The 21,970-nt window shown below is 36.4% G+C and overlaps 1 protein-coding gene across 2 annotated transcripts in view; it reads right to left on the bottom strand.

Annotated features, from left to right (window-relative positions):
• The window catches only part of cltcl1 (clathrin, heavy chain-like 1), a 68,728-nt gene continuing 46,758 nt past the window's right edge, over positions 1-21,970 (bottom strand). Inside the window, exons 20-33 of one of the 2 annotated variants that reach the window (XM_079636820.1) lie at positions 21,455-21,638; positions 21,187-21,379; positions 17,995-18,152; positions 16,680-16,844; positions 14,609-14,716; positions 14,360-14,527; positions 13,313-13,462; positions 12,339-12,470; positions 10,126-10,236; positions 9,875-10,045; positions 7,454-7,675; positions 4,863-4,889; positions 2,186-2,261; positions 1-763 (exon numbers count right to left, since the gene is read on the bottom strand). In XM_079636820.1, the coding sequence (XP_079492946.1) occupies positions 657-763; positions 2,186-2,261; positions 4,863-4,889; positions 7,454-7,675; positions 9,875-10,045; positions 10,126-10,236; positions 12,339-12,470; positions 13,313-13,462; positions 14,360-14,527; positions 14,609-14,716; positions 16,680-16,844; positions 17,995-18,152; positions 21,187-21,379; positions 21,455-21,638 (1,972 nt within the window). In that variant the 3' untranslated portion in view covers positions 1-656. The remainder of the gene's footprint in view (positions 764-2,185; positions 2,262-4,862; positions 4,890-7,453; positions 7,676-9,874; positions 10,046-10,125; positions 10,237-12,338; positions 12,471-13,312; positions 13,463-14,359; positions 14,528-14,608; positions 14,717-16,679; positions 16,845-17,994; positions 18,153-21,186; positions 21,380-21,454; positions 21,639-21,970) is intronic. The other variant, XM_079636819.1, reaches the window with a different exon arrangement.

Genomic DNA, 21,970 nt, shown 5'->3' with positions numbered 1-21,970 from the left:
GCACATGAGATGTAAACTTTATTCTTGACTCTTCAATCGGAGTCACTACACAACACTGAGCAACCCAAACATCCTCACTTTTTGTGTGTTTTTTTAGTTGTGCATATTGTTTTCCTAAAAAAATTAATGTCTCTTTTTACTACAACATGACACAACAGACAGTGCATATGGCTCGCAGTAACACTGATGATCATGCACAACTATTGACCTAGTAAACAGACTAGCGTTAAATAAACAGACGTTCGGTTGTGATTTTCACATTGTACAACTGAAATTTAGTACCACTTAAAATGTAAACAAAGTTAATACTGGAGGATTAAAAGGATGAGAACAGAAAAAATAACCGAGAATTGAGTCTGTCACTGAAAACATGGTGCCGTTCACCCTCACTAGTGTTCACACGACACGGCGTCGTTACGTTTAGCATCTTTCCTCTCATCATCAGTGCGATATAGTTGATCAAAAAAAATGAGGACATAAGTTAACGAGCAGCTTGTTTGTCATGAACAACACGCGTGTTTAAGGAGCGTTTCGTGCGGCGTGTGTGTGTGATTGCTGAGATACAGTTTTCATGCTTCCTGAAAGCAGCGGTCGAGCTTCGGTGTCACAGGCACACGTTTCCCAGAATTCCTAGCGGTAGGAATGCATGGTGGGACTTAAGGCTGAAGGTTGAAGCCGTACACAGGAGGAGCGAATCCGTAGCTCGGGAACCCCGGCTGGGGCGTGACTGCTGACTGACTGCCGTTCAACATCAGCTGTTGCCCTGCACACACACACACACACACACACACACACACACACACACACACACACACACACACACACACACACACACTTGTATTAATGAATGGAGCATTAAGTGGCGGCTCTGTGATTGATACTACAACACAGGCTCTCAGTATCAGGGCAGTTTCTCATGCCGGTTTCTGTTGAATCACAATCATTGAACTGTACCGGAGAGAACATGCTTTATTTAAAAAACAATAGGGTTTCAAAAGCTGGAATCTCCTGCTAAAGAATAATTCAATACTTGTCCTGGCTCACGGGTCGGAGTAGTTTCTCAACAATACTGTATTTCAGTGGAAATGATGAAGCTGCATGTCATTTCAACATGCTTTCTGGCCACTAACCAATCAGATGAAAGCATGAGGACATACAGTTTATCCTAGTTTGTTAAAAAAAAAAAAAAAAATTTAATTAAAATACTAATATAATACTAATAAGAAGATGATGAAATAAAGAATTGCCTAAATAAATATATGCTCAATGCATAAATAAATTAGCCTGGCTAACGCCAGACCCAATTCTCGTTGAGTTTGAATAAAATCACGCTGCGCAAAGGCAGTATGGGGAAACCCAGGCTATAAATAAATGCACAAATAAATAAATAAATGCATAAACAAATGAAAGCTTAATGCATCAATAAATGCATAAATAAATAAATAAATGCTTAATGCATAAATAAATAAAAACTTAATGCATAAATAAATGCATAAATAAATAAATGCTTAATGCATAAATAAATGAATGCTTAATGCATAAATAAATAAATGCTTAATGCATAAATAAATAAAAACTTAATGCATAAATAAATGCATAAATAAATAAATGCTTAATGCATAAATAAATGAATGCTTATTACATAAATAAATGCATAAATAAATAAATAAATGCTTAATGCATAAATAAATGAATGCTTATTACATAAATAAATGCTTATTGCATAAATAAATAAATGCTTATTGCATAAATAAATAAATACTTATTGCATAAATAAATAAATTAATTAATTCATGCATAAATATATTTTCTAAATATAATTTCCCATACAAATATAATTTGCATTGGCATACACAAATGTATACATGGTGTAGATTATTTAAATATTTAAATAAGTATGACCAGAAACATTATAAGCTGGCTTTGATGTAGCAGTCAAAATGTATTCAAATATGGCCTATAACAGACATAATTCATAATAAATCCACATATACAGTATATCTGTGAATGAAATCATTATTTTTAAGAAACAGAGTCAAAAGAACTCAAGTATCTGAGCATCACGTGTTTACCGGTATTGATTATAAGTGAACATGCACATTTTTTTGACTCAAATGAGTTTGTTGATCCTGCATTTGATAATAAAAGTTGAACTATTTTAAGCGGCGTGTGATCGTGAGCGTACCGTAGACTATGGAGGAGGGTTCGGGAGACTCGTCCTCAGACGCTCTCTTGTTCTCGTCCTCCTGCAGTTTATCCACCTGAAGAGAAGCAGAACAAGTCAGCGTCCGTTCATCCGAATGCCCCGTCTACACACTCATCTGCATATACACCTGAGCTGACCAATCCACATCATCATCATCATCATCATCATCATCATCACATGCAAATGCCCAATAATGTCTCACATGACGTGCAAAAAATGCTGCATGACAAAATACACTCACATTCACTTAACCGTAGTTTAATGCATGAATGCATGATGTTCTGTAAAGCGTTAGAGAAACACAATGACTTGTATGCCACTTAAAACCCACAGTTTTCATATATTCATCATTAGAATATGTGAAATAACAGCACAGTGAAACTAATGAACTCAAACTCTGTTTGTTTGTTGATGTTCCTCTGACAAGTGTTTCTTCTAAACCTCGAACACTGAACAAACACACTCTCTCGGACTCTCTGAAGCAACATCTGGACTGGACAACATCTGGACTGAACAAACACACTCTCTCGGACTCTCTGATGCAACATCTGGACTGGACAACAAAACCACATTTACCTCAACTCCAACATTATTCCACTATTTCCTTCTGGACATGCAATCCTAGTTGTGATTATTATAATTCATAATTAAACATTGTTGTATATTGTGGTTCCTGGAGTTTTATAAATGCAATACGTTTGTGAATCAGAAATATATAATTAGCCAGTACTGTATAATATTTGATAGACCTCTAAATGATGAACATGATCTGATAAACCTGTCTCTGATTGGTCATTTACACTTTTTATCAAGTAAAAGTCTTTCAGTGTAACGTACACACGTCCTGCAGCTCGAGCCTCACGAGTGATATATATAAAGTAAATGCAAGAATAACTTTGATATTGTTAGTCGTATTACAACTGGACTGAAGCAGCTTCACTTTACTTGATTATCCATCATCATTTATCATAAAAATCATGAGTATCAAATTTGATCATCAGGCTTTTGAGGAAGGTTTATTTATTCATCTCTCAATCATCATTGCATTATGTTTTAAAACTAAGAATCATCAAAATAAGCATTTAAATATCATCTCACTAAGACATATTATTGGCAGATATTGATATTTATAAGCATTTTATGTAAGTATCTGCTATACTTTTACAAAGATCTCATTCATTTACACTGCAATCCATCTGAAAATCTTACTTTTCTCCGTATAAATATCAGCATCTGCAGAAAACTGCATATTTCTGCTCAGTTTGTGTCTCTGAATAAAATGAAGCTGTTTTTTTCTTTCTGAGCATGAGCTCCATATTCATACTTTATCATACTATATGAGCCATAAATGCATCAAATATGATACTCAACAAACAAGCAAAAAAACACACATGCATTTTTTTAACCTTTAATTGTCTAACGGTTCAATAAACAGTTCTGTTAAAAAATTAAAACTACAGAAACTGGAAAAATTTGAATATGGTGCAAAAGTTCATTTATTTCAGTAATTCAACTTAAAAGGTGAAACTAATATATTATATAGACTCATTACATGCAAAGTGAGATATTTCAAGCCTTTATTTGTTATAATTTTGATGATTATGGCTTACAGCTTATGAAAACATTTTCACAATATTCTAATAAGCTGTAAGCCATAATCATCAAAATTATAACAAATAAAGGCTTGAAATATCTCATATTTAAGTATCTTAAATATCTCTAAGTTGAATTACTGAAATAAATGAACTTTTGATTACATTTTTCCAGTTTCACCTGTATACATATAAAATAAGAAAAAATATTATAATTATATATAATTACAATAAAATATAATATATTGTATCAAATAAATATAATACATAATATCTTATGAAGGATCATGTGACACTGAAGACTGGAGTAATGATGCTGAAAATGCAATCACAGGAATAAATTACATTTTATTATATATGTTCATATTAAAAAAAAAAGCTATTTTAAACTGTAATAATATTTCAATGTTTTACAGATTTTTCCTGTATTTTGATCAAATAAATGCAATCTTGGTGAGCAGAAGAGACTTCTTTCTAAATCATTAGCATCTTACTGACAGTAGTGTAGATATAATAGGCAAACCAAAATGTAAGGCTCAAATAAAGGCTTGAAATATCTCACTTTGCATGTAATGAGTCTATATAATATATTAGTTTCACCTTTTAAGTTGAATTACTGAAATAAATGAACTTTTGCACCATATTTTAATTCACCTGTATATCACGTCAGGCTTTCCCAGGTTAAATCTCAGAGTGATATGTTGCCATCTGCAGGTCAAACTGACGTACTGCGTCTTTAAAGAGACACCGCAGACCCTGCCGGATGTTATATTGATGAATACTCATTTTGGTTTGGAAAGGTCATGTCGGTGTGAGGCCTGAACCAGCGAAACACTTTACATCTGAATAATACATCTGAATAATCCTCTTTCACACACACACACACACACACACACACACACACACACACACACACACAAACAAACAAACAGGCTCATTAGAGCTACAGAGCAGTGCATTGTGGGTAATCAAGCAAACTATTGAGGAGCCTGCTCTAAAGGAGTGCAGCGTCTGAACTCTACATGCGCTAATATCTACAGAAAGAGACAGAACGGGTCAGAGACCTTCACCTGCCCGGATAATTCATCCACCTGAGGAGGAGGAAACTCACATGAGCTTTAACACACACACCACAACACGTCTGGAAGAAGCAGCGATGATGATGTCTCGACTCAGTATTTACATCTTGTTCATTTTGAGCAAACAAAAATGTACATGAGGCTGTTATATCTTCTCATATCTACTCTTTTAATTTATGCAATCAGAACAATATTTGTCAGGCACTAAAATATTTTGGGGCGTTTAATCTGAACAAATAAATTAGAAAACACTATTTTATATAAGCATAGTGATAAACCGAAGACTTTGACTGAACTAACACTTTACAATAAGGTCTCATTTGTTAACATTAACTTACATGAACTAACAATGAACAATGTATTTTTTAAAGCATTTATTAGTCTAATAAAAATTGAATTGTTCATTGTTTGTTTATATTAGATCATTAATAATGTTGAAATGAACATTCAATGTAGAAGTATTGTTCATTGTTAGTACATGTTAAATGTTATAGTTAACAAATTAAACCTTACAGTAAAATATTACTAAATATTTTACAATTGTCCAAAAAAATACAAACAATGCTGAATATGGACTCAAATTAACATAAATCTGGGTAACACTATACAATAAAGTTTACATTAGTTAACGCAATAACTAATAATGAGACATATGTTTTTTACAGTATTTATTAATCTTTTTAATGTTAGTTAAAGCTGCAGTCCGGCACTTTTTTGGGTTTAAAAATGTCAAAAAAGACATTTTTGGAAAAAAACTTAACCAGCCAGTGTTCAAAACGATCTGCTTGCCTTACCTCGATTCAAAACGGTAAGCTTGTAATAATGATTTTAATTCCAGTGGTACTGGTGGATTTCCGCGGGAATTTCGAGCATGTCTTTGCGTCATTACGTCACTTCTGTACACATAGAGAAGGAGTCCCCGGCTAGCGTGTGTGGATGATGGAGGTGGAGATTTAGCTTAGCACTTGGTATGGCGGATCCCGAAAGTTTAAAGCGACAATTACGATAGCAGACCGATGTCGATTCAACGTTGATTTTTAGTTGTAAAGGTTAGTATCAATCATCAATCAAATTTCAATGTAGAATCAACAGCTACGTTCAATCAGAACGTTATTACATCGAAAATAAAACATCGATTCAACATTGAAATGCGGTTGAATGGCGTGTCTGACGTTGATTCAACGTTAATTCGATGAGCAAAACGATGTTGTTTCAATGTCACGAGAAACGTCGTTTCCACATTGATTCGATGTCAGTTTGCTATCTGGGAATCACCAGTGACAACTGGAGATTCACCAGTTGTAAAACCCAAAGACTTCAGACTTCAGACTTCAGAGTGGCCACAGAAAAAATATATTTTTCACGTTTTGACGTGATATAAGCAATCGTTAGATTTAATCAGCATGATATAGCTACTGCAATGCTTCCCCCCACCCCCCGAATTTGGTCAGAACAAACGTGAATGTTACTTACTTGTTCAGATGACATTTTCCGATGAAAATTCTAATGTTGACACTTTCAAAAAGTATACTCTGAGATTGCTGATGACAGTACAGTATCCACAGCGACGCGGCAGCCTCAATACATTGTGTTCATCCGCGCTGTTTCATGCCGATTTACTACCCACGCACAGTTAATAATTCCGCGAATAACTGCAATTGCAGATTTCTAACAGAGATGGCGACAAAGAGGAAAAACGACGGACTGCAGCTTTAATACAACTGTTCATTAAATAATACTAACTTTTGAATTTAATAATGAATTAGTAAATGTTGAAATTAACATGAACTAAGATTAATAAAATGAACATTGCTAGTTCAAATGTAATTAACTAATGCCAACAAATGAAACATTATTGTTATTAAAACGGTAACACTTTACAATAAGATCTCATATGTTAACATTAGTTCATGTATTAACTAACATGAGCAATACATTTGTTACATGTTTTATTAATCTTTGTTAATTTTAGTTAATAAAAATACAACTGTTCATTGTTTGTTCATGTTAGTTCACAGTGCATTAACTAATGTTAACAAATACAACATTTGATTTGATAATGTATTACACTGTAAAAAAAAAAGTTGGTTTAACTTAAAAAAAGCAAGTTACCATGTTGCCTTAAAATTTTGAGTTTGTTGTAATTAAAAATTTGAGTTAATACAATGAAGAAGAATGGTTTAATAAACAGAAACTCAAAATAGTATGTTATCTTCACACATTAGTCATCGAAGTTGATTTGACAAAAGATAAAAAGTTGTGATGACAAATCATGAAAATATTTTTTTACAGTGTACTAAATGTTGAAATGAATATGAACTAAGATTAATAAATGCTGTAGAAGTATTGTTAATTCTTATTTCATGTTAACTAATGAACCTTGTTGTAAAGTGTTCCCACATAAATATGCTGTTCAGAGAATCTTGTGGATGAAGTAAAAAAGATGATATTATTCATAAACATTGCAGGGAAAATACACTGTTGTTCCTATACGTATAAGAGAAGAGCCAGACAAATGTTCTTCTGTTCCTGAAAGTGTTCCACAGTGTGTGTGTGTGTGTGTGTGTCATACACACCTTGCTCAGGTACTCCCTCATCACCTGAATGAAGTACGGCATGGCGAAGTCCATGAGTCCGTGTTTCCAGGCGAGCTCCAGAACCGCGTCGGGAGCCAGAAGATCGTATGAGCTGAAGAGACACGCGGCGAAACACTCACGCTTTCCCTCGTCCACAAACCAGCGCAGGAGATCCTGAGCCTGAGCGCCGTCCTGAGACTCGGCCGCGAACTGCATCGCATCCTGACACACACACACACACACACACACACACACACACACACACACACACACACACACAGACACAGACACAGACACAGACACAGACACAGACACACACAGACACACACAGACACACACAGACACACACACAGACACACACACAGACACACACACAGACACAGACACACACACATACACACAGACAGACACACACACACACACACACACACACACACACACACACAGACACACACACAGACACACACACACACACACACACACACACACACAGACACAGACACACACACAGACACAGACACAGACACACACACACACACACACACAGACACACACACAGACACACACACAGACACACACACAGACACAGACACACACACATACACACAGACAGACACACACACACACACACACACACACACACACACACACACACACCCATGCTTAAGACTAAAAAAATAATCTTTTGGAAATTGATCTTAATGCCTTAATTTTAAAAAGTAGGAAAACTCAAACCTTTAAGGACACCAGTTTACTTTGTAAATGAATAATGCATCATAAATAAATACATGTTCTTCTTTAAAACACAGGGTGCATGAGTCAGGACACCCCTATGTTAAATCCCCATAGAGGAAGGCAGATTTGTATTTTTAAAGGTCGGTTATTTCATGGATCCGGGATCTACTATGATCCTGATAAAGTTGCCAATCTCCAGGTATGGTGAAGGGTGTGTGATGATGTGCGGCTATTTTAATTCCAGAGGCCAAGGGAACTTTATCAGGATCATAGTATCCCGGATCCATGAAATAACTGACCTTTAAAAATACAAATCTGCCTTCCTCTATGAGGATTTAACATGGGGGTGTCCTGACTCATGCACCCTGTGTTTTAAAGAATCTCTGATGTCCCCAAAGTGTGTGTGTGTGTGTGTGTGTGTGTGTGTGTGTGTGTGTGTGTGTGTGTGTGTGTGTGTGTGTGTGTGTGTGTGTGTGTGTGTGTGTGTGTGTGTGTGTGTGTGAAGTTTTAGCACAAAAAAACCCACAGATATTTTTATATTGCATGTGAAAAGATGGATGCTAAAGTTTGAGCTGACTCACAAATGTGCTCGAATACAACAACTCTTCCTCTTCTCAACATGGACTCTGTGTTCCCGGGGGCGGGGCTTATGTAAATTTTAGGGTTGGTGATGTCACTAACCCGTTTAGTGGTGTAGTTCCTACCAGCCGTTTGTTGTAGTCCTTTTCTTTAAAAGCAAATATCTCCCTTTGCTCTGAACTTTGAGCGTTGTAACTTTGCAGATGTTGTTTATGATCAAACAGCAACATTACACACTAACTAAAGCTAGAAAAGTCAAATCATACTTTACCACCCCTTTAAAGGAAGAACATTTATTTTTTTACAATACATTATTCATTCACAAAAAAAAATGGTGTCCTTAAAGGTTGGAGTTTTCCTCATTTTTTATTTAAGGCATTAAGATCAATTTCCAAAAGATGATTTTTTAGTCAACTTTAGCTTGGGTGTGTTCACTTATATATATATATTAGGGCCGGGACTCGATTAAAAAAAATAATCTAATTAATTGGAGGCTTTGTAATTAATTAATCGAAATTAATCGCATTTTAATCGCATAGAAATATTTGACCTGAGAACAGTGAGGAGTAATTTTTTTCACATGGATTTTTAGTATACCATTGAATAATGACTGAATACATAAGCTTAAGCAACAAAATATTGTTAATTTTTGTTCAACCAAGTCCAGCAGACCAGTGCTATTTTTGCCATTAAGTGTAGCAATAGCCGTTCCCAATTCCTTGTTGCATAGCTTGCACACAACCACGCTCTTATCGACGCTTCCATCCGTTCGTTTTTTATAACAAAATGTCCACGGGGCCGACCAAAGCGGCCTCGTCAGCTTCTGTGTTCATGTTCACTGAGGTTTGTTGTTGTCTGAAGTTATCAAGTTATGAACATAGACGGTTATGAACGCTATTGGTGCTCCAGTATAATCGGTCCGCCTAAACTCATCCAGTGAGAAATGTTCCGCGGTGCAAAAATAAGTGCGATTAAAATGCGTTAAAAAAATGTAACGCGTTATTTTTTGTGTAATTAATTAATCTTAATTAACGCGTTAAAGTCCCGGCTCTAATATATATGTGTTGTTGTTCTCTGTGGGAGTGATGTGTGTGAGTGTGTCTGTACCTTGTAAAGCTTGTCTTTCTTGCAGAGCTGAATGCTTTGAGCCCAGCGCTGGTTGCTCTTGTAGAGATACGCAGCGATGCGTCTGAACTCAATGAGCTCGTGTGTCTCCAGTCTCTGAGCCAAACCGATGGAGTCGAAGCTATCGTACGCGTCGATGGAGGCGCGCAGACCCTGAGGAACAGCAGAGGAACACACTTCACATCCCTGCGCTCTCGTGAACAACAGCAGAAGAAGAGGACGAGTGTGTGTACCTGATAGTCCTCCTCCTCCGTCAGCAGGGCGTTCAGCGCTTCATTCACGGCTCGGTTATTGTGGCTCTGCACGGATCTGAGGTACGGCTTCACCAGTCGTAACTGAGTCCCCTGTAAACACACACACGACTGTCATCACCGCAGCACCTCTTACACACGTCAAATCACTTCTGTTCACTGGAATCACAATATTACATGAAAAACATTAGAAATGTTGTCTTGGAAACTAAAAAGGTTGAAGATCTAAAAATTACTCAAACTAAAAGGGAACTAATATTTAAGTAAAGCTTAAGACACTACTAAAAATGACAGAAGCTCAAAATAAAATGACTAAAAGTTAAACTAAAATTAAAATGAAAACTGAAAATATTAATAAATATAAAAAAATACTTCAATAGCATATACATAATACAAAAATAACACTGAATATATATATATATATTAGGGCTGTCAATCGATTATTATAATTTTTAATCGCGATTAATCGCATGATTGTCATGAGTTAACTCGTGATTAATCGCAATTAATCGCACATTTTTTTATTTGTTCTAAGTGTACCTTAAATTAATACTTTTTAAGTTTGTAATACTCTAATCATTATGGGCATGGATAAATATGGATGCTTTATGCAAATGTATGTTTGTTAAATGTAACATGTAATGTTGAGTATGACGTATGCTAATGTAAATGCTAAATGTACATTTATTATTTATTATTACATTAGTTTGTCTCTCTCTGTGCCCATTTTGATGAAGCTAAATTCTCAATAAAACGGTTTTCATTGGTATATTTTACGGTTTCTGTTGACAAACACCGGAATGAATATGAAATAGTGACTGAAACGCGACTCAACCAGCATAGACATAACCAGCTCTCCCTTCCAAGATGTTAATCTGCACAAACATTCTGATAATCGAGCCGTCGTCTGATGAAATCACACATAAGATAAAGACAATATCTGCGCTGTGATTTCGGCTATACTTGCATGTAAAATTAGAGAAGCAACATAATATCTGTGTTTAACAGATGCCACGCGAGACGCAGAGAGAGAGAGAGAGAGAGAGAGAGCGAGAGAGAGAGAGAGAGAGAGAGAGAGAGAGAGAGAGAGAGAGAGAGAGAGAGAGAGAGAGAGCGAGAGAGAGAGAGAGAGAGAGAGAGAGAGAGAGAGAGAGAGAGAGAGAGAGAGAGAGAGAGAGAGAGAGAGAGAGAGAGAGTGCTGGGAGAGTATTACCGGCGATTCTCAGAAACTAAATAAGGTTTGGGTGCTTTTTTGAAGGGAAAAGTAGGGGTTGGGCCACGGGTCAAACAGAAAATATGCGCTGCGCTAATCGCGTGTAAAAAATTAGTGCCATTAATATGATTTTGCGTTATTAACGCATTAACTTTGACAGCACTAATATATATATATATATTAGGGCTGTCAAAAGATTAATCGCGATTAATCGCATCCAAAATAAAAGTTTGTGTTTGCATAATATGTGTGTGTACTGTGTATAATTATTTTTATATATAAAATCACTATTTATCAAAATATTTATATATAATATAAATTATATAAATGTATATACAGTATATAAATGCAAATATCTCTTAAAGATATACATGAATGTATGTGTATTTATACATAATAATTATACACAGTACACACACATATATTATGCAAACACAAACTTTTATTTTGGATGCGATTAATTGCGATTAATCTTTTGACAGCCCTAATATATATATATATATATAATTACTCTACAAGTACAATTAAACCATCAAAATACGATATAATTTTATAATCTTTGAATATTTTAAATATGAGGGAAGAACAACACATTAAACTTGGTATTTATCTGACAAAATTATTTGACAAAAAAAGGCAAACTGGAACTACCAGGTTTTATTTTGCTATACCTATACAAAAACATGCATGAAAAAACAATCTCAAGGGAAAAAACATATATTTACTACATAATGATGAGTTATTAATATTGTGTTAATTGGTTCTCTCTTGTTTTTGCATGCGTTCATCATTTCTTTGTATGAAAAATTAATTATGTCCCACAATTTGATACGTTTCATTGCATTATTATCACAAATAAAACAATCAACTCATGACAACTATGCAAAATGCTTACAAAATCTTTAAAAAAAGGGTGATGGAGATTTTTTTCTAGGCTGGACATCATTTTTGGCACTAATATATATATGTGTGTGTGACGTACCCTGCTGAAGAAGCTGACGGCTCTGCTGTGGTCCAGTCGAGGAGTGAGAACAGACAGCAGATCATTGAGCAGCAGCGGTTTATAGTCCAGATAAAACTGCAGAGATTTATAATACAGCTCCACATTCGCCACCTTCACGAGTGAACAGAAGAGAAATACACAACGATGAAGATGGAAGACACAGAGCAGATGGATGACTCTCCTCATAAAAACACCACATGTGTGTCTCAATGCATGCTTCGAACAACTCAAACATTTCTCATCACATGATAGCTTTTTACAGCATGACAACTATTGACTCATTTGGGAGAAACATCTGAGACAAAGAAGTAGATCCTTCACTGAAGCATAACTGAGCATAACTCCATTAAGCCACGAAAGTGCAAAATTTCATCAAAGTGTGTTTGTTCATTTACATGCATAATGTGACCCTGAACCACAAAACCAGTCACATGGGTCTATTTTCTGAAATTGAGATTTATACATCACACAAAAGTTGAATAAATAATCTTTCCATTGATGTGTGGTGTGTTATGATTGGACAATATTTGGTCGAGACACAACTATCGAAAATCTGGAATCTGAGGGAGCAAAAAAATCTAAACATTGAGAAAATCTCCTTTAAAGTTGTGCATTTATGTTCACGATTGTGCTGCATTCACTCACAAAAATACATGTTTTATATATTTACGGTAGGACATTTACTAAATATCTTCATGGAACATAATCTTAATATCCTCATGATTTTTGGCATAAAAGAAAAATGGATCATTTTGACCCATACAATGTATTGTATACAAATATACCCGTGCGACTCGAGACTGTGTTTGTGATCCAGGGTCACATATATGCATTTGACAAACACTTTTATCCAATGTGACTGCATAAATATACTGCACATGTTTCACTCTCCCTGGAAAAGGAAGCCGTGCCGTGACGTCGCTCTATAGTTTGATCCGCAGGATTATATTCACCTTGCTGATGAGCTCTTTGAAGGAAGCGTCTCTCCAGGCGTCCGTCGGGTGTTTCATCATCGTTATGATGGCGTTGTCAAACTCCTCGTATTTATCGTACAGGAGCACAAGCTCCGCCCACAGATGAGCCTGTTCAGCCGCTCGCAACACCTAACCAATCACAAGACAGCAAATCATAAACACAACTGACCTACAGTACACACGGCATGACTTTACAACACAACTCATATTCTTATATATATATACGGGTGAAACTGCAAAAGTTAATTTATTTCAGTAATTCAACTTAAAAGGTGAAACTAATATATTATACAGACTCATTACTTGCAAACTGAGATATTTCAAGCCTTTATTTGTTATAATTTTGATGATTATGGTTTACAGCTTATGAAAACCTTTTCACAATATTCTAATTTTGAACTTGGGGTTTTCATAATCTGTAAGCCATAATCATCAAAACTATAACAAATAAAGGATTGAAATATCTCACTTTGCATGTAATGAGTCTATATAATATATTAGTTTCACCTTTTAAGTTCAATTACTGAAATTAATTGATGATATTTCAATTTTATGACCAGCACCTGTATAGGCCTAGGCCTTTTTTTTTTTAACACTTTAAAAAAAAAATGTATTTACAGGATGAACAATTGAAGTAAAAAGATATTAACAAAAGGGAGGAGAATGAATTATGCATAAATATATCCCAGATATATGCTACATAGCATAGATAGCTTTATACCTATACATATCCACGTAAATTCTTAAATATCAATCATCATATACATAAAATATATGCAAGCACTGACCCCCCTATTTATATAAAAAAAATTTAAATAAAAAATCAGCATAAAAAAAAGTACACTGAACAACAAAGCCAAACTGGTGAGGTTATGAATGACTTGTTTTATAAGAGAAAAATATTTGCGTGGTTTTGCCCATATGCTTAATCCGCCTACGAGTTCATGCATTTCCTGGGGATGGAAGCCATGATTTTGCTCAACTACAGGACGGTTTCTTCAGCACACACTTTGAGAAGCGCGTCACCTTGGGGATGTTGACTCGAGACCAGAAGAGCTCCAGATGTTCCCTCATCCTCTGGGGTTTGTATTTGGAGTAGAGGATGGCCAGCTCAGTGAACATGCCCATGTGCGCGCGCTCCAACCCTAGCGCCGCCTCCAGCAGCACGATCAGCTCCTCGAAATACCCTCGGTCCTGAGAAACACAGAGAGAAGCGTCAGATCACCTGCACTGGTGATGATGATGAGGATGATGATGATGATGAAGGTCGTTCACCTGATAGTAGTTGATGAGCTCCTCCAGTTCATCAGCGTGAGTGACGATGTGAAGGCCGGAGATCTGCGCTAACCGGAACTCCTCTCCATCCACACACGCAAAACACACCTAAACACACACCAAAATTAAACTTTACATTTGATTTCAATGAGGACAGAATCATGAATAATGAATCAACATGCAAATTAACATTTTTCTAAACAAATATTCATTACTTCAATGAGCGCATTGTTTCTGCCTTAAATTATTACATTGTTTAAAGGTTGTGTAGGTAAGAATGGTCTAAAGAACTTTTTTTCAAATTGGCTTAAACTGTCTTTATATACCAATACATAATTAAAATGTAAGTACTTTGAAAAAGAGAGTATAAAAATTGAGTGACTATAGTGTATTTAATCTTCAAAAAACACAGCTCATTAATTCCTACCGGGACGAAACAAGTGATTGGCTTGCGCGACTGTCACTCTCCGTCGCCATGACTACCGCCGCTATTACTGGCTCTGCCCATGTGCGCGCAGTCGCGCACCCGTTTTTAGGTGGGAGTGAATGGAGTTAATGAGCTGTGTTTATTGAAGATTAAATACACTAGAGTCACTCAGTTTTTTATACTCTCTATTTCAGAGTACTTGCATTTTAATTATGTATTGGTATATAAAGACAGTTTAAACAAATTTGAATAAAAGTTTTTTTAGACAATTCTGACCTACCCTACCTTTAAGTTAATAAAATGTTAGCTAACTGTGATTTGTATATGTACATTTCTGAAATATATAACTTAGACAGTTTCCTATGATAACACATCACTCTAAATTGTAACATGCACTTTCTGTAAAGCTGCTTTGAAACGATGTGTATTGTGAAAAGTGCTATACAAATAAATGTGAATTGAATTGAATAATGACAGGATGTTCAAAATTAACAATTCATATTTTTTATGGAATATTGCAGTTTTTATTATAAATGAGTTATCTGTGCACATCAGTGATGCGCGGGTTGATCCAAAATGAGCGGTTACCCGCGGTTACGAGTCATCCAAAAATATTTTTAATGATATTCGGGTCGCGGTCGGTCGGGTCGTTTGAAATAAAGATGCCAATTAAACCTTTGTAATTTATATAGTACTAGACACAATTATCTATGAAATACATAGGCCTACACTTTATTGTCTGAATAACTGGTGAGGATGACGCACGAGCTCAGTCTGCAGCAGAGATGACAGCGGGAAATCCTTATTTACCTTTTGATTGTTGAGAGTTATTAACTTTTGAATAAAAGCTGACGCGGGACAAAATGTCCGATTTCCCAACACGTTGAACTGAGCAATGCCATTGTGCCATTTTAATAGGCTACTTTTAAACGCATATAGCTCAGTAATGTCAGTTTTATGTATTTGCTGAGGGGGGGGATTTTTGTTAGGAAAGTCGGGGGAGAGACGCACACTTCGGTTAGACTGGATAAACACACGCAGCATCTTAATTGTTAAGAAAATGAAACGAAATAAATGAATAAATCAAGCCTTTATTACATAACACTAGGCGATATCATACAGCGTTCAGAAAAATGCTGCGCCCGCACCCCTAGTTCCTCCGTCTATGGCCCAATGACGCTACTATGAGCATTTATTAGCTACTTTTAAAAAATGCGGGTCAGGAAGCGGGTAGGGTTCAATTTTTATTAAATTTTTTTGCGGTCCGAGTTGCGGGCGGGTTAGTTGAAAACGTCGGTCGGGTGCGGGTTGTTTATACATTGACCCGCGCATCACTGGTGCACATCATTATTGTGTTAAATTGATGTTCCTGGTGATTTTGAATCAGAATAAGTTCCTCTTGCAGCATCTCTACTCTTCTCTGATGATGTGGGCGGGGCAACCTGTCACTCACATTAGATCAGCCAATCGCAAACCACAACCATCCAATCAATTCCACAGAGACAAAACCAAGCCCCGCCCACATTTGTTCTCGTTCCAGAAGCTTTTCCCTCAGATATACGACACAATAGAGTAGAAAAGACCATCTCAACGTCAGTTTCATGGATTAGTTCACTTTCAAATAAAAATGTGTGATAATCTCACCTCTTTCCAGGTGCGAGTGCAGCTGGCCTTGCGTGCGCTGTCGACGGCCGCCTGAAACTCTCCCAGGTGAACGAGCGTAGACGCCAGACGGGCGAAATTAGACACGTTATTAAAGAGCAGACGTGCGGCTTCAAACATGCGGTCTTCATAACACCTCTCGCCGACCTGCAGAGACACACACGTTACTGGAAATAACACACCCATGTGATGACAGGTCTCAAAACACACGCTCTGCTGTCGTAAGCATATGTGCACAGTAATGTTGACTTCAAATATATTATAGATTAATAGATGGACAATAGATAGGTAATAATTTAAAGTCTTAAAAGACCATTTATTACGGTTTGCATTAGGGATGCACCAAAAATTAAGTCAAAGTGTTCAAAGGGAAAATAGGCCAAATATGATTAAATTATTTAAATAATAATTTTACAGATATTCATTATTACATATAAATGATATAATATATATACATATATTTATGTACACACACAATACATTATATTATTATTTCCTCATGCTTTCGATTTAATAATATATGATATATTAATTTGTGTGAAGATATGCATACCGTAATATTACTGTAATATTAATTTTACATATTAATGTTAAACAGATTTTATTACTTTAAACAGAGTGTAAAGACATGCTAAACAAGAAATACAATACTGTTAATATGTATAACAACAGGATGTATTTAATACAGTATATTTAATAATAATGTTATATATATATATATATTAGGGCTGTGAAACGATTAATCGCATCCAAAATAAAAGTTTGTGTTTACATAATAAATGTGTGTGTACTGTGTATAATTATTTTGTATATATAAATACACACACATGCTTGTATATATTTAAGAAATATTTGCATGTATATACTGTATATAGATTTACATATAATTTATATTATATATATTATATATAAATATTTTATATATAATTAACACATTTTTCTTAAATATATACATGCATGTGTGTGTATTTATATATACAAAATATTTATAATATATAATTATATATATATATATGATTATTATATAAAAATGAATGTACATTTATTTAATATTACTACAGATAAATTAACAATATATTTATTTAATTTAAAAAATAATTAATATATATATATATATATATATAAAATAGTATTACATTTAACATTGTTTAATGGAACAAGAAACAGTATGATGTTGAAATATTCTTATAGGTTAGTTATTCCACACAAAAATTTTATTTTTTTGCAAAACCGATTTTTCGTCTTCAAGAACATTTATTTAGGTGCATGACCAGATAGCATGTGTAAAGCTGCGCACCTGCTGTATGTGAGCGTTGTTTGGGCCGTTGATGAAGTCCTCCAGTTCAGTGAGACGGTTTGTTTTAGCCAGCGCAAAGATGAGCTCCGTCTCCACGTAAGACTCCCGGGCTTTACTTCTCGCCATTTGAAGAAACTTCACCAGATCCTCCCAGTTACCTATTAAAACAGACATTATATTATGCTCAGGATATAATGTTGTGTCAAATAATGAGGGTTTATCATAAAATACATGATTTTCCATGACATTTAAAAGAGAGTTTGATGTACTATGTGAAAAATTATAACATTTACGACTCAAAATATCCTCCCTACTCATGAAAAACTATATTTGGACTGTTTTTAGCTGAAGAAAATTAATAACATAATAAGTGGACTGAAAGGAAAACATAAAATGCAACAAAACGTGTAGAAAATTGCACATTTAATAAATCAGCATCAGTATAATAATGAGACCGCACTATACAGCCACAAATAAACAAATATCAGATTGATGTGCCGAAGCTTTTCAGCAATCAAAGCCATTAAAGTCACCATGAAATCAAAATGGACAATTCATATTATTTATGGATTATTGCAGTTTTTATTATAAATGATTTATCTGTGCGCATCATTATTGTTTTAAATTGATGTTCCTTGAATCAGAATAAGTTCCTCTTGCAGCTTCTCTTCTCTTCTCTGATGATGTGGGCGGGGCAACCTGTCACTCACATGAGATCAGCCAATAGCAAACCACAACCATCCAATCAATTCCACACAGACACAATCAAGCCCCGCCCACATTTGTTTTTGTTCCAAAAGCTTTTCCCTCGATATATGACACAATAGAGGAGAAAAGACCATCTCAACGTTTTAGTTTAGAATCGGAGAATTAAAACGAATACGATCTCCGTCCACACCAGCGTTTTAGCTGCGTATTAGAATTGATCTTCGTCCACATTAAAACGACTGAAAACGCGGATCACGTGACCGCTCACCAACACTGGGCATGCCTGTGCCGGTGTAAACAGGCGCATGTAGGCAGTTATAGCATTCTAAAATGTTTTCTTCCCGGGGACGGGTCATGTGATGGGTGGCTGACGAATCAGGGAAGGATACGCCATGACTGATGACACCCAATCATAGAGCCGAGCGTGAGCCTCTGCGTCATCGTTTCTAAGGCCCTGTTTACACGAGAACTCTCGCGGGTGAAAACGTAAAAATATTTTATCGGATGTGCCTTTTGTTTACACGGCGACGGCGTTTTTGGGGCTTAAAAACGCAAAAAAGTGAAACCCCCCTCCAGAGTGGAAATCTTAAAAACGCTCCACCGTCGCGTTCCCGTCTAAAGGGTAAAAACGGTAAAAACGCAAAAGTCTGCTAGACAGTGAAGGCGTCGCGTACGCGTTTACGTCACAGGCATGCGTCAGTACAGGAAAACAACAAAGCATTATCAAACTAATATAGCATTCATTTCATTGACAAAAATAAAATAAAAAATCTGTCATTTTTGAGCGACACGCGAAGAGCACCGAGGGTTAAAGCAGTGGCTTTACCGTATTAAACATGAAAAACTGTGTCAGTGTCTCTTTCACTTTCAGTGCTCCACATCGCCACCTAGCCGCCTGGAGTGCACACTACATCCAATTTCACACACTTTTGCGTCACCATATGCACGCAGATTTCCCCCCGATAACGCTCGTCTAAACGCAGAATAAAAAGTGATAACGCAACGCCACTTTTGCGTTTTCTCTTCAGATCGTTTCCGTGTAAACACAGCCTAAAGTCCTCCGTTTTGACCCGTCTTCACTAAAAAGCTCTCCGGAGATTCAAAATGCAAAACGGGGTCGGCAGCGTTTCTAAACTTCTCCGTTTTAGGTCTTCGTTTTTGTCGTTGTAGGCTGGACGGGAGATACAAACGTAGCAAAAGGTCTCCTCAAAAAATCACGCATTCTAAAATCTACGTCAGAGCGCAAGAGAGTCCCCGAATCTCACGGCGTCAATGGCAGGGCGGCGAGAGCGAATTTTGCCGCTCTCGCCGCCGGCGGTGTGAACGTACAGTCAGAGCAACAGAGTCGCGCGATGGCGCCAGACGCTCTATTCGCGTTTGGTGTGAACGCAGCATACGGTTGGTCCGACGCTGCTTCTGAACCTCTCTCCGGCCGGTGAGGTTTACTGTTAGTGTTCCATAAAAAAACTTTGTTATGTCCATATTAACTTCTTTTAACATATTAACTGCTTTTGACAAAACATTCGGGGCTTAAAGGATAATTCCGGTATTTAACACCTTGAGTCTATATTGTAGTTTGTTTTGGATGAACAAGAGTGGTGGACAAAATTTTTTTGACAATGGTTCCTCTCTCGAGTTTTTCACTATAAAAGAATTGGCCATGGACCCATTTAACATTGGAGTCAATGGGCATGTCCGAAAATGTCATTAAAACAGCCAATAATGTTCGTTTACAAAACTGTTAAACTCACCGAGTGGTTAGTGGTGTTCGTTGATGTTCCAGAAACAAAAAGTGTTGCGAAATACAGTTTCTGTCGTGTTTTATTCGTCATTTTGTAAAATCCCATTGAATTCTGTTGAAGGACTGAGTGCTCGTTAATATAAATGCGCTACCGGAAACGGAAAGGAGGCTGTTTACATTTGGTCAATGTAATCTTTTTGCTCGCTTCCGTTTCTCATAAGGCTAGCGAGCAGAGCAACTGTGCTCCGGGAGAGTAAGCGAAATAAACAAACAAAACCTTCATTAATTGTTACTTGTAATATGAAGTTGAACTCGACTGTGACCGTGAGTGTCCCGCGAGACATAAACACCGGTTATCGCCATCAAGTGGTCGGGAGTGTGCTAACGCTTCAGATTCAAATATTGAGCGGAAGTTGCACGGTTGTGAAGTGTCTGAAAAAATAGTTCCACAATAGCTAAATAAACGGATTGGAATCATATATTGCGACGATATATTGTTTATAATCATCAACGAACACCACTAACCACTCGGTGAGTTTAACAGTTTTGTAAACGAACATTATTGGCTGTTTTAATGACATTTTCGGACATGCCCATTGACTCCAATGTTAAATGGGTCCATGGCCAATTCTATTATAGTCCCCCCCGCTCCAACCCCTGCATGGGAGTGAGTAAATGATCAGGACAGTTTTATCTGAAAGTGAACTAATCCGTTAAGGTGGTTTTAGGACAGGTCATCTCACCGTTCTTACTGGCGGCATCCACCACCTCCATGTACGCCGCTGGGTCTCCAGCTTTGATGTACGAGTCGATGGCTTCTTTAACCAGATCTCTCTGAAGCTGAGCCTGAGCGAGCTGACTCCACACCGAACCCTCACCACACCGCTCCGCAAACTCATACGCCCGGTCCAGATTCCCGATGTGCTCGATCAGAACCTGCGCGACACAACAAGCTCAACGTCAATCCAGGCGGCGGCGTGCCGAGGATCGCGTGAGCGTGTATCTGCGTACCTGTATCGCTGAGGTGTTGACGTCAAACTTCTTAAAGATGGAGAACGCCTCTTCGTACAGCTCGTTGCTGATGGCGATGTTAGCGATGTCTGGAGCGTCGTAGTTGTCCAGCCGGTTGATGTACTCCATGACCCGCGTGCGGTCCGCTTTAATGGCCGTCAGTATCAGCAGGTTCTGCAGGTTTCTGACGCATACAGACACGTTTACAGTCAACATTCAAAGTATATTTTACATAATCGACATTATAATATAATATAATATATATTAGAATATCTATCTTTTATCCAAAGCTTCTTACAAATGAGGGATGTCATTAATCTTATTAAAAAAATAAAAATAAAAATATATTTTTTAAATAAATAAAATAAAATAAAAATAGATTCCTTTCATTATGATAATATATGCAAAACTGAATATGGTGCAAAAGTTTATTTATTTCAGTAATTCAACTTAAAAGGTGACATAATCATCAAAATTATAACAAACAAAGGCTTGAAATATCTCACTTTGCATGTA

Source organism: Phoxinus phoxinus, assembly GCF_949152265.1.
Source record: "Phoxinus phoxinus genome assembly, chromosome: 15".
NCBI lineage: Eukaryota > Metazoa > Chordata > Actinopteri > Cypriniformes > Leuciscidae > Phoxinus > Phoxinus phoxinus.
This window is presented reverse-complemented; position numbering and strand designations above follow the sequence as displayed.